The sequence below is a fragment of the Mus caroli genome, unplaced genomic scaffold, assembly GCF_978045245.1.
Source record: "Mus caroli unplaced genomic scaffold, Mus_caroli_1 scaffold_7, whole genome shotgun sequence".
Classification (NCBI taxonomy): Eukaryota; Metazoa; Chordata; class Mammalia; order Rodentia; family Muridae; genus Mus; species Mus caroli.
The window spans coordinates 62,356,874-62,383,028 of record NW_028227262.1 but is presented as its reverse complement, the minus strand read 5'-3'; the positions used below and the strand labels follow the sequence as shown (position 1 = coordinate 62,383,028).

Here is a 26,155-nt window from a genome sequence, read left to right as displayed (position 1 = left end):
TTTCTGTTTTTAGATAGAGGTTTATTCCATATTAGAAGTACAGAGTCTGACTTGCAAAGGGAGAGGACATATAACCGTGGAGAAGCATGATTTGACATAAGTCCTCTAAAGTCCATGAGGCCAGGGGGAGAAGCAGCTCTAACCAATCCTGAGTAAAGGATTTCCCAGATGTTAGGGATGCCTGCTGGAGGTCCAGTACTGATGAAGGATTCATAGGTTACTCCACCACCATGACTGAAAGGGAAGTGCTGTACTAGGGAAGGAAAGCACAAATGTGTCCGCAGTTAGCTACAAATCCATGGTAAAGTTCTGAGTCATCAGCCAGGTCAAACATTGGCGAACTTTGCCAACAGAAGGGCAGATACGGATGTTTTAGGCATGTTAGCCATAGAGTCTTTACTGAATTGCTCAACTCTTCCAGTGGAGAAAGCCATATTGTGTTAGCCAGATTTCATGACTGTGACAAGTACGTAATAGAAATGAAAGGAAGAAAAGTTATTTTGGTTTGCAGCTAGGAGTTTTGGGTCCATTGCTTTGGGCCTGAGGTGAGGCAGAATTGACATTCTATGCATGGTAGGTGCATGCATAGGAAACAGAATGAAACAGGAGGGGACCGGGGCCACATAGAACCTTTAGGGGCATATATCTAGTGACCCACCTCCCAAAAGCTCAAGTATAAATAAGTTCACTAATGAAATCAACACTATCATGGTCCAGTCACCTGAAGTAATTGGATGTACCAGCTGAGGACCAAGCTTTCAAATCAGGGAACCTTCTGATGGACACTTTGTTCATCTGCAACATGTAGACTGCAGAGTAAGTAACCTGAGGGCGTGCCTAGGTTTGGCCTGAAGGCCTCTCCAACCCTCTCCTGTGCACAGGAAGTTATACATAGGTTTGCTAGGTAGTCACAGAAGGCTTTACCAGCAAAGTTTTCAAGAATGCCTGACTTGGCTAATGGAGAGTGAGCACTGGAGAAGAGAGCTAATACAAGGAAGAATAGGCAACTGTGAACAAACATACCTGGCCAAAACGACAGCTGACTTAGTGTTGACTAGATTCCATTTAGGGGCATTTCTGAATATAAAGAGTTAAGAAAGTCTGCCCAGAAGCCCAGTCCCATGTCCCCAAGCCCATACCACAGCTCAGAGTTGAAGGTGGGCATAGGGTCTTGAGTGATTTGCTTCTGACCTTCCTGCCATGGCAGCAGTATAGTTAGTTGTGTGTCTTTTCTTAGGGTAGATTGCTTAGGTTCACTCAAGTTCTATTGCTCACTAGCCATGTTACAGTATTGACTGAATTACCCTGAGCCTTACTTTCTCCAGCTCTAAGATGGGAATATTAACCCATGTACTGTGCTCAGGAAAGTAATACTGGCAATAGCTATTGCTTATTAAATGTGACCTGTTATTTATATGTCTTCTAGATTAGACTGAAAATATTAGGGTTACTTTGTTGGGATTTTTTTTCCTGGAGATAAGGACCAACCCCAAGCCTTTTGCTTGCTAGGCAAGAACTCTACTATTAAGCTAAATCCTCAACCCCTTATTTTGGATTCTTAAAGTGAGTTTATACTTAGTATACCTTTGTGTGAATAGATTAAAATGATGAGCTTTTTAAATGTTAATAATAGAAGTATTTGTCTGCCTTAGCCTTGTCTCAGGGTACAAATCTGTCCCAGTCATTCATAATTCTGCAGTGAAGAATTCTTCGTAAGAACCTGTCTGCTCAGGTTCATGGCCATCTCTCCCACCCCTCCGTAAGGAATGCAGGTGGAAAGCAGCTAGCACCCTGTGATCCTCTCCAGCAGAGCAACAGACTTAGACTTCCTACAGGCGAAGGTCAAAAGGACACGACTTAAAAACATTAAAACTCATCACAGTAACATCAGACATGAAATTCAGTAGGGAGCAATAATCTGCAGAATCAAGATTTTTAATAATCAGAATTAGCAAATATAGACTAAAATATGCTTAATTCAGTTTTTAGAAGAATTAAGAGAAAAATTTAGATAAGACAATAGGAATAAAAGGATTCTACTCAGATATTTTTAAAGAACCAGTAGGGACTTGGGGGCTTGACCATGAATGGTCCTTGAATGTGTGCCCGTGTGTGTGAACAATAGATTGTGAAGTATGCCCTTTTTTTTTACTCTCGACATTTTCTGTACCAAAAATCTAGTGGGGTTGAGAGGAGAAGACTCCGGGTGTGAGAGAGAGATGGTTGTCTTTAAGGAGCTTATGGTCTCCGTCTCTTCCGTCTCTTTGTTTTCCAAGGGGGTTGGTCTGTGGGGAAGGGTTGAAGAGAAGGACCGTAGGAACTGCATCTTCAGGGCCTAGCAAGGGTCTTTTTTTTTTTTAATTGTCATGCAAACCGGGACTTTTTTTTATTATGTGTATTGTCTGCGTGTCTGTTCAATGTGTGTGTGCTTGGTGCCTACTGAGAGCAGCGAGTGCTCCTAACTACAGAACCACCTCTCCTGCCTGTGCCCATTGTTTTGGAGTTCTCTGTACTGTCCTAAGGGTTTCTCTAGGTCTTGGTACTTAAAATCCCTACTAAGTTAAAACTCTTAACTTACTTAGTGCCTGAAGATTGCCTTTATTTAAAAGTTTTTAAAAAATCAAACCCTCAATTAAGATTCTAATGGGGAAACTGCTCACTCATCACCAGACAGTTGTCACTTGGAAAAGTAACTAGTGTAACAAACATCCATTCTGAGCGTTGTAACCCAATGTAATACAGACATTACTACACCTACTTACCAGTTCAGTCGTTTATAGCATGGAAAATGAAACACCAAAGGGAAATGGGGAAATGATATTTTTCTAAGTTGCTCCTAGAGGGGCTTCCAAAAAGAAGGTGACATTTATACTGAAGACTAAACGGCACTTGATTGTTTGCTCTTTGGATAAGAGGCGGGGATCTTGGAGAGCTGCTAACCTGAGAGTAGGGCAAGAGTTTGAAAGTATGGTCACTGCCACTACAGAGGTGAGAGATGCGATGGCTATAGCTGGCTGGCCATGAAAATGGGGCCTTGCCTTTCCAGCAGTGCAGTTCCCTGTCTGACTCTCTGACCGTGTTTTACCCTGTTCCTTCAAGTGTCTTTTTCTTCAATTGGGGTAAGTTCTGTTAAGATACAAGCTGAAGAATAACTTCTCTGTGCACACCAGTAAGACTGTAAAAATGAAACCTTTTATTATGTGACTGTGAAACTAGCTTTTCCCATTACTAAGTGGCATCTTGGATTGGGTGGTTTGGGAATGTTTTTCAGGTTGAAAATATCCTCTTGCATGACCGAGGCCACTATGTCTTGTGTGACTTTGGAAGTGCCACCAACAAATTCCAGAATCCACAGGCCGAGGGAGTCAATGCAGTAGAAGATGAGATTAAGAAGTAAGCCTTTTCTCCTTTCCTGGAGTTTTCTCCTTTGTCAGATAAGCACACTTTCTTTTAGTTTATAGGTGAAACAGTGTGAGAAGAAAACAGTGCAGGCCAGTTACCCTTTAACCCAGAGCAGACTGTTTATTCTTGGGATGTTGATTGTAGCTGACAGCTGAGGAGAGAAGACTAGCGTGGTGGGCTGATGCAGAAGAGCCTTAAACCCTTTCTCAAAGCTCCTATGTCATTCTACACACCTATGTTAGTTCACAGAGCCACGCACCCATAAAAGGATGAGTGGTAGCTATAGACAGTGGGGAAGGGATTCTACATCCCTGTAACCCCAGCAACTCAGGAGCTGAAGCAAGAGGATTGTAAGGTCATGTCTGGCCTGGGCTGCATAGCAAGACCCTGTCTCAAAAACCAAAAGGAAAATTAAAGGCTAAATGGTGGTGCATACTCACTGAAGTATCCTTGGTATTTCCATGGGAAGCCACAGCTATGGCATTATCAGACAGGTGTATGTTTTTTACTAAACTCTAAATTGTTACCTCCTTTTTTCTCGTGAGGAACTCAACCACTCTCTACTGGAATTTATGGTAAATAGAGTGACTAAAGCTCTACAGTTACTGAATCAGTGACCTGACAGGAAGATTTTAGATTTTGGCTCCTGTAGGAACCTCATGCCCGCAATATTGGGTTTTCCCAAGCATAATGCACTTACTGTAGCTTCTAGTAAATCAGCTGTGCGGCAGCATGTACTTGTTGAGCCTCTGTCCCCTTTGTGCATCACTCAGGTAACCATGGTATGGCAGGACCACTTCTGGATATGAGAGCAGCATAGTTGAGTGGTTAGTAACATAAGATATTCACTTGGAACTAGTGCTTAAACTACTGTTTTCTTAAGTCAGAGCTAAGAATGCTATAGTTTTAGCCTCAAAGGACCCATGATCGTGGAACTAGAACAATGGCATGGTGCATAGGATACTCGCCATGCAAATGTAAGGACCAGAGTTTGGATCCTTAGCACCCATGGAAAAGGCCTGGTGGGCCTGTCTGTACTCCCAACACTTGGGAGCAAGCCAGATAGCTAGACTCATCCACAAGTCTCAGAAAGTAAAGTAGAAAGTAATGGAGGAAGACGCTCAACATCAGCTTCTGTTCTCCACATACATAGACACACATGTGAACATGCACTACATACATCACCACCAACCCCCAGGAAAGAACATATGGAATCGACACCCTAGCCAGGGCTCACTCAGAGTACCCTGCTTGTGTTGCATCTGAGTCTCAGGTGAAGGGTTTACTTCTTTAAAAGGGGTCAGCAAAATACAGCATTAGACTATAATGGCTTCTAGGGGAAAATTTGTCTTCATTTGAGGACCCCCTAAAAGGGGGTGCTTTTAGGACTTTATTTAGTGTATCATGTCTCAATACCCCAGTGCCCTAGGCATAGAAAGTCTGCTGTGAGAGGATTTGATGACATCATTGTCAAGGAGAAGTTTCACTTTAAGTGCACTAATATTTAATTTGCTCTTCTGCAGATTGCTGCCCAAGAATTGGATTCTAGTAATATAAAAGAAAAATTGCTCCTCCTTGATTATAGCAATGATATATTTAATAAAACATGAATCTCTTGATTGTAGATACACAACGCTCTCCTATCGAGCCCCAGAAATGGTCAACTTGTACAGTGGCAAAATCATCACTACGAAGGCAGATATTTGGGTATGTGTCAACTATGCCATCCACACAGCAGGCCTTGGCTGGACTCCTGAGCTGAACCAGTCAGGAGCGAATGAATACACAGCATTGCCCAATGTTGACGATGATCCTTTTATTTTATTGTTTTATGTGCATGTGTGCTTTGCCGGCATGCATGTCTGCATTCTATGTGCGTGCAGTGTCCTCAGAACACAATGTTGGATCCCCTGGAACTGGGATTACAGATGGTTGTGAGCCTCTATGTGGGTGCTGGGAATCAAACCTGGGTCCTATGGAAGAGCCAGTGCTCTTAACCACTGAGCCATCTCTCCGGTTCCCTTGAAGATGATCTTGATATGAGGGGACAGCCATGGCCACTTGGAATATGGGGGGAAAACAAATAAAAACAAAAATCCCACCTACTTCAGTATGCTTTTCATGTTGTGCCAGTGCTTGTCATTCGTATGATATACTTCTTAAGAACAAACAAGTTGAAATCATTTTCTGATCACAGATAAAAATGTGACTCAGATGCTAGATTGTCAGTATGAGTTCTGAGATCAAGTGTTTCCTAGGTAATAATGCTTTGTGGGGTTTTCTGCTGGTAAATGTAGACAGTATTGATCTCTTGGCAGACCACTGGCTTTATAGTAAACAAACCACTGGTTGCAATGTGCTTTTTTATTTTTTTAGGCTCTTGGCTGTTTGTTGTATAAATTATGCTACTTCACTTTGCCGTTTGGGGAGAGCCAGGTGGCCATTTGTGACGGAAGCTTCACAATTCCTGATAACTCGCGTTATTCTCAAGATATGCACTGCCTTATTAGTAAGTATTTCAAGTTTCCAGTTTTATATTTTTTCTTTCTAATCACTGGGAATGGATTAGAGGATAAAGGGCTTAAGTCCCCGGAATAAGACTGAATGCGTGACAAAGAAATCATCTGATACTGTTGAATAGTGGTAGCACAGCAGTGTTCGCCTAGAGAAGTTGGTCTTTTTGTGAGAAAACTGAACCCCACTTCAGGACTGAGCCAGCCACACTGTTGGTCTGGTAGCTGTGCTCTGAGCAGCACGGTGCTGCTGTGTTGTGCTGCAGTAGGTGTGAGAGCTCAGAGTCCAGCTGACTCGAATCACGGGGTAGGAAGTGCATCTTTGAGAAGCTGGAAGCAGCTCAAGTGAGCGTGATTGCGGTACTGGAATGAATGTGTAATTAAGACCATATAACTCCATGGGCCCAGGTTTTTCCTCTCATTTAGATCATCACTAGATTTTTACAAGAAGCATCTAAATTGAGTGTCCTCTTTAAAATTCCAGAGAGTTTTATTTCTTTGTGTTATCATAGCCAGCATATGTACTAACATCCATTAACCAGATGGGAGAAAAGTAAGTGTTGTACCAGAGCATGTACTAAAATGCTAAGGAAAAAAGTCGTCCATAAAAATGCTGGCTAAGTTTGAAAAAGCCTCGTAGTCCATAAATCCTGAACTGCCCAATATGAGTCCTGGGCAGGGAACATCCTGAGAGAAAGAGAAGTGAGATAGAGCACCTGACCTGTGCTGGGGCTACCTGTGCCTCACCCAGTTCTCAAACTTATTTACATGCCCACTTCCTTCCTTATCTAGAGACAGGCTCTCACTGTGGAGCTTTAGCTGTCCTGGAATTTACTATATAGACCAGGCTAGTCTTGAACTCACAGAAATCTGTGTGCTTCTACCTCCTGAGTACTAGGATTAAAGGCATGTGCCACCAAGCCTGGAAAACTTGTAGATTTACGGTCGTTGTTCCTGTTTCATACAAGAGGGAGCTGAATGACTTACTCAAGTTGACAATGTTCTTTTGGTTTCACAACTGTCCTTTCCACAGTGACACTTTTCTCAATGAATAGGAGGATAGGGTATTTAAAGGATAGGAATGTTGCCCTTGGGGATGCCAGATTGTTTGCACTGGCAAAGCACTATCTATCTAGTCTGTGCTAGCACTGAAGGTGTGGAAGGAAGTATGGAGGGAGGTATTGGAGAACAGTTGATCTTGATGTTACTGATAGCTACCCTCCCCGGCCATTTTTTCTTTCTAACATCTGCATCAGTAAATTCATGTTGAAAAAACCCCAGCTCTTTATGAGTGATTGTCATGCTGACACCTTTTCCAAACCCCATTTAGCATGTAAGCTATTTGCAGATTCTAAACTTGCAAGCCTCCAATTCAGCCTCTTGTTGCCTCCCCAGCTCCTTTCCCCAGATTGTCCCTTTCCACTTTCTTAGTGGTATTGCCATCCAGGCCTTGATAGATAACACAGGAGATTTTCTTTGGGTCTGAAAGAGCAAGAAAGAGGGAGGCACCAGCCATGACCTACCTCAGCCACATCGAGTCTCTTTAAGTTTGTGCTGAGTTCAGCAGCTGTCGTGGTTCTCACCACAGTACTACACAAACTCAGCAGATCATGGCGTGCTGCCTTGCCCCAGCTTCTCTCTCTTCATTCTTCCAACACATCCCTCCCATGGATTATTCCTAGAAGATGTTCCCTTTTCATGTCCCATTGAGTAAACTTCAGGAGCTTGTCAGTGGTCCCACAGTTAGGCCCTGATTCTTACCATGGTGTTTAGGGTCCTTTCACATTCCTTTTCTGTCCCACCCAGGCACCCATCTTGCACTGTCCTTTGGGCTTCTGGGCTCTTGTTTCCAGGTAGCAGTGTTCACTTTCTGGCCTTTATCTAAGCTTGCCTTTGTTGGCTCTGTCCTGTCACCTGGACTTTCTCTTTCTTTGCTCTACTGTGACTAACCCTTGTCTTGTCTCTTCAGCAAGGCCATTTAAGGCCTCAGCCTCACAGATCTTTTCAGAACTTAGTGTCCAGGCCATTCATTACTTAATCAGTAAAGTGCCTTTACTTATTGTGCATATATTTACACGTGTATCTCCAAGAGTAGTAAGACCATTCATGAGTTTGTATTGTAGACCTGGAGAGAGACCCAGGGAGTGCCGACCACCAAACCCTGAGTTCCTAAGGTTTGGAGTTTGGTCGTATTTGCCAGTAGTTATTTGTTTAGCAGAGAAGAAGGTAGGAAAGCACATGCGCACCTGGGCACCTTCTAAGTCTTAGAGTCTGAAGCTGCTCGCTCTTATGTTGAGAAGCTGAGCCCCTGATAATCCAGGCACAGGGTATGAACCCCAAAGGTTTTGTTACAGCTCAAGGAGTTTATTTCTTGTTTCCTTTGCTAGGAAAAGGGCTGATTGAACTGTCTGATTTTCTGAAAATTGCATCTTACAACAACCCAACTTGATAGTAGAAAAGTTTAGTTATATAGCTGATACAACGGTTGTTAGGCTATTATGAAGTAAGTGTGTGTATGTTTGTCTTAGGGTATATGTTGGAACCAGACCCTGACAAAAGGCCGGATATTTACCAGGTTTCATACTTCTCATTTAAACTACTCAAGAAAGAATGCCCCGTTCCAAATGTACAGGTATGTGAGTAGTGCTTTTTAAAACTGACTTGTCATTTGTTCTTTGAGAACTTCATACCTGTCACAGTCACAGAACTTCATACCTGATTGTCTCCATTCCGTCCTCCTCTAACTCCCCGGGACCTCCCTAACCTCTCCTCTCCCAGGCTCCTGTCAGTTCCTTTTCTTTTTTAAAAACCATCTACTGAATCCAACTAGTTCTGCCCATGTGCCCACAGGTGTGGGGCTGTCTGCCTGAGCACTGGCTGCCTATTGTTCTTGCATCTACAGAGAAAAATGACTCTCAAGCAGCAGGTGTCAACTACCTGTAGTTCTTCAGTGAGATGTGGAGTCGCTGGAGACCCTGGAATTTTGATTAGCTTGCTCTTGGGCAGGCCTGGTGCATGTAACCACAGCTGTGATGGGTTCATGAAAATGGTGCTATTTAAAGGAAATAAACGTCATGAAATTGTTATTTTTGGGTCACTGTGGGTATTAATCTCTAGATTCAATGAATATTAATGTCCCTTGCTTTATTCACTTGGGAAATTCAAGCAAAGCAGCTACTATAAATACAATTTTCCTATGGAATTTAGCTATGAAACTGGAACAAGTACACTGAACAATAACAACCCCCACCTCCACTCCAGTGCCTGGACATTGAGCTCTGAGGAGAGTGACCAAGTTCCACAGCTCACTGAGAGCCGCATGTCTACTGTGTTTATCCTAGAGTGCTGAGGTGCCTTGTTTTCCTGAGGCAAAGCCCTGTTCACCCTGCTTCTCTCTTCTTGGGCACTTTGCTTCCTTGATGCATCTCATGCGTTTGTCCAGCCTCCCTTCCCTCTAACAGGGAAGTGAGAGCCAAGAAGTCGTGTTAGAAGACCCCAGATGCTACTTCCACTAGCCCTAGTCAAACTAGCTATTCTTTGTTTGGAGTTTTAATTTTTATTTTTAAAATAGAATCCTACTGTATAGCCCGGGCTGACCTTGATTTCATGATCCTCCTGCCTCAACCTCTCAAGTCCTGGGATTATTGCCATAGGCCATCATATCTGGCCTCAGACACTTTTTCTTTACAATGAAATCTACATGCTTTTTTTTTTCTTTCAACTTTTTAGAACTCTCCCATTCCTGCAAAACTTCCTGAACCAGTGAAAGCCAGTGAAGCAGCTGTGAAAAAGACCCAGCCAAAGGCCAGGTAAGAAATGCCCCCAAGCTTGCCTGTGTTTAATGCCTGCTGCTGCAGCCCATTGCCTGCTGCTGCAGCCCTGTGTGGCTGGGAGGAGAAAGGAGAGGGAGCTCTTTCTCCCTGTGCAGAGGCTCTCCCAAGAGAGAGAGAGAGAGAGAGAGACAATAAAATCTACATTTGAAAGGAATCAAGAGCCTCACAGATGTGTTCATTGTATGGCTGTGGATACAGGGGCCTTCTGGGATAAGGCGATGCCAGACTATAATGTTTATGCGTAGAGAATTGTTCTACTCTATCTCCAAGCTAGTGGGTAACCAGGTTCACCCCCTAGTCCTCTACATTCCTTTCTTCCCTGGCTCCAGTTACATTAGGGAAGCAGTCCATCAAGAGATTCCCCCTAGGTCTTAGCCAATCATACTGAGTCACCTAGGGTCTTCCAAGAAAGGATTAAACAAGTAAAGGAAGATGCCCAAGACAGGGGGACAGGGACAGGCCAGGAAAGCCTGGAATGATAGTTGGAAGGTACAAGTCTCCCTTCAGAGCAGAAGGGGACAAGTGAGTGGATATGACCCAGACTACTATACCATTTCAGGAAGGGCGGCTGAGGTCCTCATCCCACGGACAGCCTGAAGAGAAGTTCCTACTGGAGACCTTGCACTGGGATTTGGACCTGAGAGCAGTCTATAGGAAGACAGGCTTCAGGGCACTCTGGACTGGGTTTTTTTTATTTGTTTGTTTGTTTGTTTTTTTGTTTTTAATTGTTTTTCACACCTGTCGTAGCTCAGGGTCTACCAGACATATTCACATGGATTTTAGATGAAAATTTCTGAGGGTGACTAGGAGGTTCCTGCCTCTTCTTTTCCTACCATCCTCTCATGGCCAGGGAATGCTAGCAACAACTCTGTAAACAGAAGACTAGAGTCTTTTTAAAGACATACTTATTATTTATTATTGTAAATGTGGATGTGCAAGCAGATTTATACGCTCATGAGTATAGGTGCCCCTAGAGGTGAGAAGAGGACATTGGCTCCCCTGCAGCTGGAGTTGCAGAGGTTGTGAGCCACTCAGCATGAGCACTGAGAACTGAACTCTGCACAAGCAGTACATGGTTTTATCAGTTGAACCATAACCAAAGTAACTTACAGAGCAAAGTATTTGATTGGGCTTGTGGTTCCTGAGGGATTAGAGTCCATTATGATGAGGATGCAGCAGCAAGCAGCAGGCACGGCAGCTGGAGCAGGATCAAGCATGAAGCAGACAGCAACTGCAAAGAAAGCAAGGCCTTCAGACTCGAAGCCCACCCCCAGTGACAGACTTCCTTCAGCAAGGCCGCACCTCCCACACCTCTGCAAATGTGTCACCAACTGAGGGCCCAAGTGTTCAAATGTATGAGACTGTCAGGGACATTTTATGCAGACCACCAGAGCTGGTCGGATAGTTCTGCTGCATGCAGCTCCAGGGCCCAGGTTTCTTCATGCTTCCTACTCTCCCATAACCATGCTCTTATGGTTTAATATGGCAGCATCTATATTCAAAGCAGCAAAATCAAGGAATAATCAAAGAGACCATTATCTCTTAAGGCTCCTAGAAAGTGCCAGATAGTCATCAGCTCTGTCCTGTCTGCAGCCAGAGCTTGTTGCTTGGCCATCTCAGGTTACAAAAGAGTCTATGCTATGTGATCATTTCTTCAGATGACTCTGTGTCCAACCAAAAACTTATTATTGTGGAAAACAAAGGTTTATGTATTTGAGAAGTAGTGTTCCTATCACAGTCTCTAACTTGTTTATTTCTTCCATTTGTCTGCTTCAGGTCACTCATCTGCATGATTTTTACTGTAAAGAGCTCCCCTTTTATAAGCTCCCCTTTTATAAAATAAAAAAGATTTCTTTTTATTTATGTATGTCTATGTGGTGGTATGCCCATGTGATTGCAGGTGCCCACAGAGGTCTGAAGAGGTTATCAGACCCCCTGGGACTGGAGTTCTAGACTGTGTGAGTTATTCTGTGAAGATGCTGGCCATTGAACTCAGGTCATTTGGAAGAGTAGCCAGCACTTTTAACCACTGAGCCTTCTCTCCAGCTCCTAGACAGTCCATTAGAACAGCAAGTTTTAACTAAGTTAAAGTTCTGTGTATGTGTGAAAAACCACTGCCCCAACCATTATCCAGAGGATATTTTGGAAATCCTGTGTTGGTGAAAGAGTAGATGGAGTCAGTTTGAGGGAGTATTTCTCATACAGGGGTCTCATCAGCAGTCACTCCACACATGGACAATGGACAGAAATCATCTGTTTATAGACTTTGGTCAGTGTGTCTAGAACTTATTTTCCACCAAGCAGCTTTTTAATCTTTTTATTGGGAATATTTAGTAACATTTTTATGTATCAAAATGTTATAAATGTTATAAAAATGAAGCAGAAAGAGTATAAAAGAATTATTACTAAGAGAAAAAGGTTTTCATTTCCCCCTAACTTCTTCAGTGAGCTTACTTGTCATTCCAGAGTATATTTTCAGGGACCTGGGACCGAGGAGGTAGCTCAATTATTATTTATTTCAATTATTTTTTATTGAAAATTCATACAATATATTCTGGTCACCTCTGTCCCCTCCCCCACCTCTGCCCTGATCCTCTCTTCTTCCTTATCCATCCAACTCCACAACTTCTCTCTCTCTCTCTCTCTCTGAAAAAAATTGGCAAGTTAAAAAAAAATAAGAAAACTGAGAACTAAGAAACACAAACACACAGACACACAAAACAAAACTAACACAAACTGGAAACCATAATATATAATTAATTATATGTATTTTGGAATTAAATTCATTAAAATTAAAATATGTTGATATATAGTTAATTATATAGTTAGTTAATAATAAACTATAATTAACATATAAGCAAAAGACCAGCAAGATTTAACAAAATATGCCTAAACAAAGCAATATAAGACCAAAAAGTGAATCTAGAAAAATACCATTGACTTCATTTTTGTGTTGGTTATCTTCTGGGCCATGGTACCTACCCTTAAATGTAGTTTATATGCTCAGCGAGACTTCAATGGAGAAAACTAACTTTTCCTTTGCAAGTGGTTGTTAGTTGGAGATGGTGTTTCGGTTAGGGATGGTAGATCATGTCCACTTCCCTCTATCAGTGCTGGGACTCCATCTGTCTTGAACCTGTGCAGAATACACAGACTGTGTATGTTTGTCAGTCCTGTTGTGTCTGGAAGACACATTTCTTTGGTGCCCTCTATCCCTTTTGGCTCTTAGAATCTTTCCACCTCCTCTTCTCTGTTAGCCCTGAGGTTAGGGGTTTTTTGAAGACATCCCATTTAGAGCTGAGTGTCCAGTTTTACTCTCTACATATTGTCCAGTTGTCGGTCTCTCTATTAGTTCCCATCTACTGCAACAAGAGACGGCTTCTTTGATGATGACTGAGCAAGACACTGGTGTATGAATATAGCAGAAAATGTCACTAGAAGTCATTTTATAGCTGTGTTCCTTTAATAGAATAATAGTACTTGGTTTTCCACTAGGCCATAGCCTATCAAGTCTCAGGTTCTTGGCCACTTGAGCAGTATCAGGCATGGGTTCCGTCTCATGGAGTGGGCCTTAAATCCAATCAAAGAGTGGGTGTTTACTCCCCACTGTTTGTGCCGCTAGTGTACCATCATGTCAGGCAGGGTTGGTGTTCATGAGCTCCCTTAGTTTGTGTTTATCTTAAAATGTCCTTATTTGGGGCTGGGGAGATGGCCTTGTGGGTAATTATTACTTGCCAGAACCCATGTGAAGCTGCCTACAGTAGGGCATGTGTTTGTAATCCTAGCATACCCCAACCAGTAGCTGAGAGACAGACATAGGATAATTGCAGGAAGTTGACAGACAAGTTAGCCTGGTGTATGCAGTGTTGACAAGGAAAACCCTGTCTCAAACTAGGTAAAAGATGAGAACCAATACCTAGAGTTGCCCTCTGACCTCCACACGTGCGTCCTGGAGCTTGCACGGCCCCTCACAAATGACCTTGAATCTCCGTTGCTTTCAAGGTGGCTTTACTGGGTTTGGTAATTTTGGTTGAGGGTTATGTACTTTCAGGGCTTGCGATGTGTCATTCTGTGCTTTCTTGGCTTTAAGGTTGCTGATGAGAGAGATGTTATTTTGATGTGTTTGCCTTTGTAGGCAAATTGGCATTTGGGGAAGTATTGATTAAGCCAATCCACACTGAATGTTTTGGAGGCGTGTTAAGGGCAGACATCTTGTGTTCTGCATATGCCCTCTATTTTCTCACATTTTAACAGTAGCTTTGTTTTTCCTTTTCTAGACTGACCGATCCCATTCCCACCACAGAGACTTCAATCGCACCCCGCCAGAGGCCTAAAGCTGGGCAGACTCAGCCAAACCCAGGCATCCTTCCCATCCAGCCAGCCCTGACTCCTCGGAAGAGGGCCACTGTTCAGCCCCTACCTCAGGCTGCAGGTCAGTAACTGGTTTGCAGCTTGTTCCAGTGCTTCTTGATGGTAGTGTTAGAAGGCACAGCCTAAAGAATAATGCACTGAGCTGCCTGTGAGTGTGTATGGCCAGTGGCAGTACAAGGAGGAACTTCTTTCTGTACTCGGATGGATCACTAAGACCTCTGAAGCCTGATGTCTGCATTTATTTTCGTATTGCACCTCTATCCACTCCACCCTATTTATCTTATATATTTTTCCTTGCTTTTCAAGAAACAAGGCTTACTTATTTTTGATAACCACAGAAGGATATTTTATTAATGCTGTGTTTACTGGAGTACTTATCATCTTTGTGTTCTAGAATTCTGTTAAAACAAGGGGAGTAAGCTTTTTTTCATAAAGGGAATTGGTCCAAAACAAGAAGTCACAGACCACAGCCGTCACATTTCTCACCAGGAACCATTTCTAATTAATTTGGTGGCTAGCCATATAAAGCCAGGCATGCAGATGCTAGTTGTGTAAACTACTCATAAATATTAAAGAATGCTTTTGCTGTTGCATGCAAGCTGGTACACAGACTATGTTTAGCTTCAGTTGTCAGCTGCATGTAAGGGAAACAAGAGGTGCTGACTGCAGAGCTAGGTGACTGAATGAGATGGAGGGCGAGGGAAACCCTCTGCAGGAGGCAGGAACTGAAGTTTACAGTTCCACCTGGCTTTGAAATCTTGGAAGCATGTGATTTGGCAAGAAGTGGAAAGCTATTCCGAGTAGAACATCCCAGATGGCAGAATAGTGAGGAACAGACAAAGCTTGGGAAAGTCTGCCTACTTCTGCCATTTCTTGTGTAGCAAATCACAAAGCCTTTTTAAATAAGGTTTTTCTGTGTAGCCCTTCCTGTCCTCGAACTCACAGAGATCCATCTGTCTCTCCTCCCAAGTGCTGGGATTAAAGGTGTGCACCACCACTGCCAGGCTTCAGAAAGCCATTTTGTCTGGTAGAGTTTTAAGCCCTTACATGGAGTTTATTTTCATTGTAGGACCCAGCAATCAGCCTGGACTTCTAGCCAGTGTTTCCCAACCGAAAGCCCAAGCCACACCCAGTCAACCTCTTCAGTCATCTCAACCCAAGCAACCACAAGCTCCACCCACCCCACAGCAGACACCTGTTACCCAGACACAAGGTTTGCCCACCCAGGCCCAGGCCACTCCCCAGCACCAGCAGCAACACCTCCTCAAGCAACAGCAGCAACAGCCTCAGCAGCCTACAGCACCACCACAACCTGCAGGCACCTTTTACCAGCAGCAGCAGCAACAGCAGCAGCAGCAGGCTCAGACTCAGCAGGTGAGGAGCTCTATATAACCCTTACTTTGTACAGAGGGATAGTGGTATTCAAAGACCTGAGAAGTGCTGGGATGACCAAGAGTCACTGACCAATGTCACCACTTCTCCACAGATGTAGAAACCGAAGCATTGAAGTGTAGTTAATAACTCTCAGAACTTGTCCTCAAGCCTTCGGGAATGTACCCAACTTAACATCCTGACTGACAGAGCTACTTTCTAAGGAGATGGGGGAGGGGGGAATAACAATGACACACTATCCAGTAGTGTCAAGGTTTTAGATGTTGCATAGTTTAAGTTAGCTTGGTTGGATCAGTAGCCAAACAAGGTTCATGTACTCTATTTAGTTAGGATATATTATTTTCCATTATTTTTACATATTTTTTAACTTTGAACATATATATTTTATAATGATTGATTTCTCTTTTAAAAAAAAAGTGTGTGTGTGTGTGTCTGTGTGAGTGTATACATATGTATATATTTGGACACATATACCTGTGAACACTCAGAGGCAAGAGGAGCAATGGATCAACTCTAAATGGAATTTAGAATTACAGACATTTGCTGGATACTTGGCTTGTTACATATGTGCTGGGATCTGTACTCCAGCAAGCACTCCTAACCACTGAGCCAACTCTCTGCATGTACCTCCCTGCAGTGTGGATTAGAAAGACATAAAAGAAATGCCAAGAAGATGGGTCTAAGGTGCATTTTAGCCCCAGCCACTTGGGAAGCTAAGTCAGCAGAGTTGCTTGAGTCCACGGGTTTTTGGAATGAACCTTGACACTGTAGTGAGTCCCACATAAAGCAAAGAGTAATAGAGTATTTGAAGGTGGCAGAATTTCATAAAGCTCCAACTGTTGGGGAGTAAGGTTGGAAAGGTTCAGATAGGACAGACACAGTTAACATTTTAGTTGCGCTTTTCAGCCTCGTCTCTGGGGCATTCTAGTCATGCTAGGAAGCATTTGGTTCTTGGCTGCTTCAAAATCCTTTGAAAGAAGGATTTCTTCTGCATGGGAGATTCCCTCACTTACTTGTGTTCACTCCTGGTCTCGGATCACTTGAGTTAAATCTGGTAGCTTCCCTGGGACTGTCCCTGGAAAGCAGTCTGGAGCAGTGGGAAGGGCCAGCAGTGTAAATGTTGCCCAATTCTAATGCCTTGAGTCCTGTCCTGAACTCCTTCACCCAACTACTGTGTTTTTGCTGGGCCTTCCCTTTGGCTTCCCATCATCTTTATAGTTATTGAAACATTAGTATTTGTGAATGTGACTCTGTGATAGGCTTGTGTTCACCTCCTCATTTCTCACTACTCTCCTGTGCAGTTTCAGGCAGTACATCCAGCAGCCCAGCAACCAGTCACTGCTCAGTTCCCTGTGGGGTCCCAGGGAGGCGCTCAGCAACAGCTGATGCAGAACTTCTACCACCAGCAGCAACAGCAGCAGCAGCAGCAGCAACAGCTGATGGCTCAGCAGGCTGCCCTGCAGCAGAAGACTGCTGTGGTAGTACCACAGTCTCAGGCACAGCCCACCACAGCCCCACAGGCAGCCGCTGCCCAAGAGCCTGGGGTAAGACTAAGGAATGCTGGGATGCTGGGGAGGGGAAAGAAAGGGGCAGCTGCAGCCACAGGTAGTTAAAGGGTTTCATTTTTTTCCTGATAGATCCAAGTGTAAAGTATTCTGTAGAAAGCAGAGATTGAAAGAATATTTTTGCACTATTTATGAAAAGGAAACATCTTGCTTTTCACACAGAAGTTCCTTTGGTGGGAAAAGTGGTTCCTCATCTTGATCAGCCAGGGACTTGGGAGCAGAGCTGTTTTCTGTTCCTTCTTCAGGGCCCGTTTGATTTGTTGTGTCCATCCTGTCTCTGGAGGTTCAGGTAGTGTCTCTGGAGTTCAGTGTTCTGCTGCTGTGAAGAGACACAGTGGCCATGTCAATTCTTACAAAAGAAAGCCATTTAATTGGGGGTGGCTTACAGTTCAGAGGTTTAGTCCATTTTCACCTCGTAGAGAGCGTGGTGACACACAAGCAGACATGGTGCTGGCAAGGTAACTGGGAGTTCTGTATCTGGAGCCACAGGTAGCAAGAAGAGAGAGGCCCTGGGCTTGGCTTGGGCTTTTGAAACTTCAAAGCCTGCTCCCAGTGACACACTTCCGTCCAATAGGCCACACCTACTCTAACAAGGCCACACTTCCTAATCTCAATAGGACCACTCCCTAATGACCAAGCATTTAAATATATGAACGCATAGAGAACATTCTCATGGAAACCATCACAGGTGGCTTGGCTACACCTTTTCTGACACCTTTTTGTTTGTCCTTCATCCTGAATGACCTTTTTAAGCACATGGTTTGAGTTTGCTATGCAGTGATGTTCAAAAGCCTGCTTGCCTGGGACCATTTACCATGGAATAATCGCTTTCTTCAGAGCATCCTGAAACTGGAGTCATCTTGTCAGTTTAGAGATTGGGTCTATTTTCAGATACTGACTGATGTGGCAGCAGTCCCCTATTCCAATTGTTTCCTCTAGTTTCCGCAAATGTCAGACACTCTTGCCTGTCTTCTGTACTCAGTTTTCTGAATGAAAGTAATGAAAACTTTTCTGCTCTCATCAAAAGGCATTTTGGATACCTAGCCAGTGGTGTTTGTATATCTAGCTACTCTCATTCTCAAGGAGGCCCAACAACTAAACCAGTGAAGAGAAATAGGAAACCATCTTTCTGAGGGTTCTTCTAGCAGAGAAATGAATCTGCCCCTCCTGAGCCAGAAAACACAAGGAAACTGTGTTGTAGGAAAAGTGTCCTCTTTCAGTCACTGCTACTCAGCAGTGTTGTGCTTAGTGCATTTACGTGATTGTCTCTGAGACCACTCAGTCTTCTACAGGAATATGGTAGACAGCCATTATTTGTACTTTTGACCTAAAATAAACTTCTTGATAATGGAAAAAATTTTGAAAACTATTGTAAGAAATAACTAGAGGGACCTTAAATATTTAGTTCACTCTTATTGTGGAATTAGAATCTGGGATCTAAACTAGAAAATCACTACCTAAGATGTACTAGAGCTGGGGCAAGGACCAAGAACTCTGAGCTGTGTTTGGCAGTGTTTTTTTTTTTATTGTTTTGTTTTTTATTTTATGTATGTGAGTACACTGTTGCTGTCTTCAGTCACACCAGAAGAGGGCATCGGATCCCATTACAGATGGGAGCTGTGTTTGGGGATGGTAATAGCAGATGCTTCTCTGCAGTGGTGAGATGTTCCATCACCATGGAAGACACTTCTTAAGACGTTCTTCTCTGCTTTTCCCAGACAAAGTGTCTACTGTCTTGGGAGTGAACCCTTATGCTTCTTGTGGGTCCTGGATGAGCCAACACTGAGCTCTGTGCCCTGTGTGGTGGGTATAGGGACACAAGGTGGAAGCCAGCTGCTTAGCAGGAGCCAGAAAGCTGTCCAGCTTGGACCTGCCCTGCTTGGACCTGCCCTATCCTGCTTACTCATGGTAGCGCTCATCTAGAGAAGTAAGCAAGTGAACAAGAAGCAGGTTTGGCAAGGAAAACTATCCTCTCTTGGTGGCCTGTACAGGCATACAAAAACATACCACAAGGTAGTGTTGACACAGCTCACTGCTCCTGCAGAAGCCACAGTTTCAGTTCCCCACACCTGTGTTGGGAAGGTGTCTAAAACTTCAGCTCCAAAAGGATCCCAGGCCCCTAGTCTCCTTGGGCACCTGCACTCATCTGCAGGTACACACGCACACAGATATGCACAAACACATGCACGTGTGTGCGCACACAGCCAGGCGGTGGTGGCACACACATTTAATCCCAGCGCTTGGGAGGTAGAGGCAGGTGGATTTCTGAGTTTGAGGCCAGCCTGGTCTACAGAGTGAGTTCCAGGACAACCAGGGCTATATAGAGAAACCCTGTCTTGAAAAAAAAAAAAAAACAACAAAAAACAAACAAAAAAAATTTTTTTAAAGCTTTTAACAAAATAGACAGCAGACTCTTATCTTTCTACTTTCTCCTATGGTATACTCCTACTTCCTACCCCCTTTTTAAATTTTTTAATTTTTTAATTTTGAGACTGGGTCTCACTGTGTGGTCCAGGTTGGCCTGGAACTGGCTATGTAGACCAGTTTGCTTTGAATTTACAGAGATCTGCCTGTTTCTGCCTCCTAAGCACAGACTAAATGTGTATGTCACCTCCATGATTTCTTGACTCTCCTGCCCTTTTCTAATTCTGGCTGTGGAGGAGGAGACATGCCAGGCTCTATGTCTATGTGGTCTTATGACGTTGGTTGGCCTGTCAGCCTCAATGTACTGAAGATCCTCTCTCTCTCCACAGTGAGGATGCTGGAATTTATTCTGTAGGGATCATTTCCACTTGCTTTCTCTGATTCTAGTGCCCATAAAACCTGCCCTGAAGGGTTGCTATAGGAGCAACTGGTGGGCGGAGCTGGTGTGTATCACTGGTTGAGTGTTCCTTGTCCAAGTGCATAGGACCAAAAGTACCTTAGAGTTTGACATCCTTGTATTCATAAGTAGATATTTTGAGGATGAAATCCAAATCTACACACAGAATTAATTTATTTCCTAGGTACTTGTACAGTGAAATAATTGTATATTATATTTTGCTTTTTGGCTGTAACCTGCTACATGAATTTTTCACACGTGGTATCATGTCAGTGCTCAGAAGTGTCGATTTTCAGAGCCTTAAGGATTTCAGGGTTTCTGATTGGAGGTGGTCAGCTCTTGCTGTCTTGGATGTGGCTCAGTGGATCTTTGTTCATCTGTCAGGAGGAATCCTCCTACTAAAGGTTCTGTTATGTGTGCTCACATGAAAGATAGGTACGAGCAGTCACAGTGTTCTCTAAAGAGTATAGCTACTTCTTCACAGAGTCCATTGTAGCTGATATGTATGTACCCTTTCCAACGAGACAAGCTGGTCCATGGCTGACCCCTGTAGATTACTGGCAGGGGCTTCAGATGGCTCTTTTGTTGCAGTTCTCTGCTCCTAGTGGTCTGTGTTACCCCTCCTGGATCAGTTTGGTTGACAGTAGAACCTTATAGATCTGCTGTCATTCGTCTTGTTGATGGAGTGGTTGGCATACAGAACAGGTAAATGGTGTGCCTCAAAAACCATCCCATCTCCTGAGGACAGCAGGAGGACAGTCTCCCCTGCTGTAAGCATCCTGACTCATTAAGATCATGTCCTGCTTTCTTAAATTCTGTTTGTCTGCTTCAGCAACACAACATAGAAACTGAGCTTTAAGGTAGAGAGGCAGCTCTCACATGAGTGGACGGATTGGAGGGAAGGGATAGTTAAAGCCCTGAGGGATTCAGTATCTGCTCATTTTTATTTTCAGATTATCAAAACTAAGGCAAGGGCGTACGCGGCTTTCTGAATGGTTTTAAATTACTTAGCTTGATAACAGATCATTTATGCTAGGGACCACTTACATGGTCACAATTACACTGATACTTGTTTATTGTTCTGTGGACCACTTCTCAAGGATCCTTCAGTTAACTCAGTCATCATTAAGGTTTTTTTTTCTGTCTCCCGGGATTTTCTGCTGATCTTCAGTACCATTTTCTTAATGAAGATTGGAGCAAGCAAATCCCACTAAATTATGCTGCACTTTTGCCATGGGGTTGAAACAAAATAGTTTGTTGTGGATCTATCCCACCAGTGAAGTGAAGACCTTTAACAACATCAAAAAAAAAAAAAAAAAAGAGCTTCCATGTTTTACTCTGAGATTGTCTGACTCACTCTACTCAGTATAGGAGGGAACCCAAACTCTCAGCAGAAACGACTATGCTCCAAAGCATCTTGGCTGGAGTGTGTCTTGTCTTCTAGCTGCAATAGAAGGCAGAGGCTATTGCCTGTCCTGTGTAAGCATCCTTGGTGAGGGACTGTTTGTTCTCATCAGTTCTTTAAGTTGCCTTCCGGGTCTTTAGGACTGAGAATAGCTTCTGTGGTCTTGGGCTGGTAGGTGTATTACATCCGGTTGATGTGTCTATTGAAGCTAAGGGAGACTGAGTCTGTGTAAGAGCCAGGCAAGGCCTTGGCGGTGTCAGTCTCTGTTGCAGCTCAGGTGGCTGTTGCCGTGGTTTTCTTTCTGGCTTTGGTAGCCTTAGCCATTCAAGTGTTATATGAGCAAATGGAGTGTTACTATACCTGGGCGTTGATTTGCTTTTCTTTCCCATTTCTTTCTCCTCTTTTTTTTTTTTTTTTTTTCCATAATGAAGCTCTGCATTTTTCTCTCCCTAGCAGATTCAAGCCCCAGCGAGACAACAACCAAAAGTTCAGACCACTCCACCTCCAACCATCCAGGGACAGAAAGTTGGATCTCTCACTCCTCCATCATCGCCCAAAACCCAACGTGCTGGGCACAGACGGATTCTCAGTGATGTAACCCACAGTGCAGTCTTTGGGGTTCCTGCCAGCAAATCAACCCAGCTGCTCCAGGCAGCTGCAGCTGAGGCCAGTCTCAATAAATCTAAGTATGTTTGTTCTTATCATGTGGACAAGGTCTGCTCTGGGTTGCTACCATATGATTCTTTGCATAAGCTTGTGGCAGTGTGACAGTAAGCACATGCCAGTGGATATCTGTATTAGTAAGAGATCATGAGCTTGTCCCCAGTGTGTGCACTCTACAGACCATAAGACTCAGTTTCCATTCCCCCATCTGCTCTATGCTCTGTCTTAACTCTCCCTGTACTGACGATTACACTTTGGACGCCCAGCACTTTGAAGGTGGGGTCTCAGCAAGCATTGTCTGCACAGGTGACTTGGCTCTTTGTGACCTTTGGAGCTGCTGCTTCTCCTCTCCCAGAGGGAACATGCTTTGTTTGTTTTTGTTTTTTGTTTGTTTTTTCAAGGCAGGGTTTCTCTGTATAGTCCTGGCTGTCCACTTTGTAGACCAGGCTGGCCTCGAACTCAGAAATCTGCCTGCCTCTGCCTCCCAAGTGCTGGGATTAAAGGCGTGCGCCACCACGCCCGGCTGGGAATATGCTTTGACTCCTTAGGTTTGTGTGAGGTGCTGTTCTTTCCTCTCCTACAGTACTTTGTCTAGGATCTTTTCTTCTTAAAAGCATAAATCACACTGTTTGATCATGAATTTTGTGTATTTGGCCAACCTTCATGAACCTGATAGGTTGCTGGTTCTCTGCTTCAGGTATAGTCAGTCTTATTGACCATTGTGAAATCAGTGTAATTTTAGACCCATAGCTTTCTTGAAACCATGCTATCTACGATTAATCATATTTAAATCAAGAAAGACTGAAAGAAAAGTAGGTCATCTAAACATATAAAGTAGTGGCATGTCTTTGTTTAGTGATAGAATGCTTCTGCCATTAAACAATGTTCTGAACATGGGATGATAGCTTAAGTTCTGCCTGGATCCTGAAAGTTCAGAGGCAGCCAAGAAAGGGGATTTGTTATGCTTGACACACAGGCCTCAGCATAGGTTGCTGTAGACCCTAACCTCAAGGGTCTTGCAAAAGACAGACACGCTGCAAGATTTCCTGAGAGCTGAAGTGAAGGAGACAGCATTTGTAAAGACTAAACTTTCCAGTTTCTGTGGGAAGTCCTTTAGGAAAACACTGGGAAATTGTGGTTTAACTGAGAAAAGAACTGATACCATAATGAAAGAAAATCATTTGGGTCCTTCTGCTTTGTTTAACTTTCTTTCCCTTCACCCTTGGGGTGCCAACCTTCCCAGGTCTGCAACCACCACTCCCTCAGGCTCTCCACGGACTTCGCAGCAGAATGTCTCTAATGCTTCAGAAGGCTCCACATGGAATCCTTTTGATGATGACAACTTCTCCAAACTCACAGCTGAAGAGCTGCTAAACAAGGACTTCGCCAAGCTTGGGGAAGGTGAGCAGCTGAGGCTTTTCTGTGCTTCTTGGCTGCAAGTCAGCTGAGGATAAACTTGAATGTGTCTGTGTCTTAGCTGTAGAGGGATATGCTTGGGAAAGGTCAGCTCGGACCATCTTGAAGAGGACTGGGTTGGGGGTCTGCAGACTGATCTTCATTTTTGCTGGAGCACTGATTTTTATTTTTTTCTTAAACGCTGACCAACTGTGAGCGACAGCAGGGAGTGTGCAATCATAGAAGGAGAAACTTTGGAAAGATGTAGTAGCATAACCTGGGATAATTGTGGTAAACTGAGTAGTGGATTGCTAGGAGAATGGTGACTGTCGCCCTCATCCTCAGGGGCTTGCTCTAGAGATAGTGGTTGAGGTGTGCCTCACAGGATGCGAGTCCTGATCACAAGTCCATGTTGTTGTTGACTCATCATAGAAAGGACATTCTTTCAATTAAAAAAAAAAATGAGGTTCTATCCAAAATAGCCATAGCCTAATTTGGAAGGCAAGATATACAGACATCCACACAGACATCGGCAGATATACACATACCACACAGGCACCTGGGAATTCTCTCCACTGTTCATGATCCTTCATGCACTTAAAGCACAGAGCAAAAGAGTGACCAGACCAGTGAATATAGGAACTGCTTTACCTGACTAACCACAGCACTTCTCAGTCCTCTGGTGGTCAAACAACCCTTCCACAGAAATCGCATATCAGATGCTTACACTATGAGTTATAAGAGTATAAAAATTGCCCAGCAGTGGTGGCTCACGCCTTTAATTCCAGCACTTGGGAGGCAGAGGCAGATGGATTTTTAGGTTCAAGGCCAGCCTGGTCTACAAAGTGAGTTCCAGGACAGCCAGAGCTCTACAGAGAAACCCTGTCTCGAAGAAAAAAAAATGTATAAAAATTGCAGTCATGATGTATCGACAAAAATAATTTTATGATTGGGGTCACCACCACAACATGCGGAACTGTATTATAGGGTTGCAGCATTAGGAATGTTGAGAACCACTGCATTTCAGTGGTGTTTTAAATACATAATTTCCTACCATTTAATTTTATTTCATTTTGAGACAGAATCTCACTGTACAGCCCTGGCTGCTCTAGAAAGTGTGTGTAGACCAGGTTGGCCTTAAATGCACAGAGATCCACTTGCCTCTCTGCCTTCCAAATGTTGGGATTAAAGTTGTAGACCAGGCCAGGCTGGTTCAACCTTTTAAATAGAACACGGCACAGGATTTGATTTTCTTTGACAAGTCATTTTCATTGTTATCTCTGACGCTTCTTATCCTGTTATGTAAACAGAAGTTTCTTCCTGCATTATTGAAAATTAGTATGTTTGTGTCTAATTAATGAGGCCTTGGGGTTTTTACTTTTAAACTATGTGTATGTGTATGTCCATATGTGGCTTATGTGCACATGAGTTGCAGGCCTGTGGGAGCCAGATGTGTCAGATGCCCTGGAGCTTGAGTTACACGAAGCTGTGAGCTGCCTGATACAGGTGCTGGGAATTGAACTTCTGGAAGCACAATAGGATGAACCGTCTCATCTCTTCCTGCCCAGGGACTTGTTAATAAACCTTTGTGTCTATTTGTGATTTCCAGTCTGTATCACTCACTGTTGTTCCGCCGTCAGTGGAACAATACCTCACACTTCCCTCTCTGCCAGTCCACCTCAGTTCTCAAGCTGCTTGGCACACAAGGACTTTTTAGTGGTAAAAATGTTGCCATAAATGTGGTAAGTGCACCTGAGGATTCTGCAAAAATGAGCAAAGTGGTGTTTTGTCCCTCTAGGAAAGCTGCCTGAGAAGCTTGGTGGCTCTGCAGAGAGTTTGATCCCAGGCTTCCAGCCAACACAAGGGGATGCCTTCACCACTCCTTCTTTTTCTGCTGGAACTGGTGAGTGTGACACATGTCTGAGACACGAGGCTTGCTGTTGTTACCTTCAGGTTTCCACTTCATGGGTAGCTCTAGCATACAAAGAACCTGGTTTCTGGTAGTAAATCATTTTCTGTTCATTCATTCAGTAGTTGTTCAATGAGAAAATACTTAAGGACCGTCTAAAATCACTTTGACCTCAAGTGGTAGAGTGGTGTGGTGAATACACATGAGTACTTCTCCCTAGTGCAGAGTGGGTCTTACACAGGGAATTTAAGGATTAGTGCTCTGGCAAGTGTTGTCATTGCTCTTCGGGCCTCTGGGATGACTTGAAGGATTCTAAGAATTAGATCCTATCTTATACTTGATAGTCTACTAATATGTACATGGGCATTTTAAAAATCAAGGCAATAGCCGGGTGTGGTGGCGCACGCCTTTAATCCCATCACTCAGGAGGCAGAGGCAGGTGGATTTCTGAGTTCCAGGACAGTCAGGGCTACACAGAGAAACCCTGTCTCGAAAAACCAAAAAAAAAAAAAAAAAACCAAAACAAAACAAAAAAAAAAAAACAAACCAAAACAAAAAAAAACCAAAGCAATAAGAGACTTGTTTCCCCCGTTATTGATAAAAATTACCTGTATTTACTATATAAAAGTTACATAGATCTGTGTAGTCCAGATTGCCCATGCTCTCATCACGTAGACATAGCAGAGTGCCATCATCTTGATGTCTGTCTTAGTCACTGCTCTGTTGCTATGAAGAGACAACTCTTAGAAAAAAAGACATTTAATTGGAGGCTTGCTGACAGTTTTAGAGGGTTGGTCCAAGGTCATCATGGCAGGAGGCAGACAGGCATGGTGCTGTAGCAGTAGCTGAGAGCTTTATGTCCTGATCTGCAGGCAGCAGGCAACGA

The 26,155-nt window shown here is 43.6% G+C and overlaps 1 protein-coding gene across 16 annotated transcripts in view; it reads left to right on the top strand.

The window, feature by feature from the left end:
• Positions 1–26,155, top strand: part of Aak1 (AP2 associated kinase 1) — a 145,114-nt gene that overhangs the window by 86,077 nt on the left and 32,882 nt on the right. For 13 of the 16 annotated variants that reach the window (XR_015047600.1, XR_015047601.1, XR_015047598.1 and 10 more), the window contains 11 exons: positions 3,272–3,393; positions 5,028–5,109; positions 5,779–5,911; positions 8,444–8,547; positions 9,645–9,724; positions 14,026–14,180; positions 15,189–15,493; positions 16,813–17,055; positions 21,756–21,988; positions 23,209–23,366; positions 25,159–25,263. Coding sequence is in view for 12 of the 16 variants with exons in the window: in XM_085840387.1 (XP_085696513.1) it covers positions 3,272–3,393; positions 5,028–5,109; positions 5,779–5,911; positions 8,444–8,547; positions 9,645–9,724; positions 14,026–14,180; positions 15,189–15,493; positions 16,813–17,055; positions 21,756–21,988; positions 23,209–23,366; positions 25,159–25,263 (1,720 nt within the window). In the remaining 4 variants the exon portion in view is untranslated. The remainder of the gene's footprint in view (positions 1–3,271; positions 3,394–5,027; positions 5,110–5,778; positions 5,912–8,443; positions 8,548–9,644; positions 9,725–14,025; positions 14,181–15,188; positions 15,494–16,812; positions 17,056–21,755; positions 21,989–23,208; positions 23,367–25,158; positions 25,264–26,155) is intronic. The other 3 variants (XM_085840396.1, XM_085840388.1, XM_029478858.2) reach the window with 1 other exon arrangement.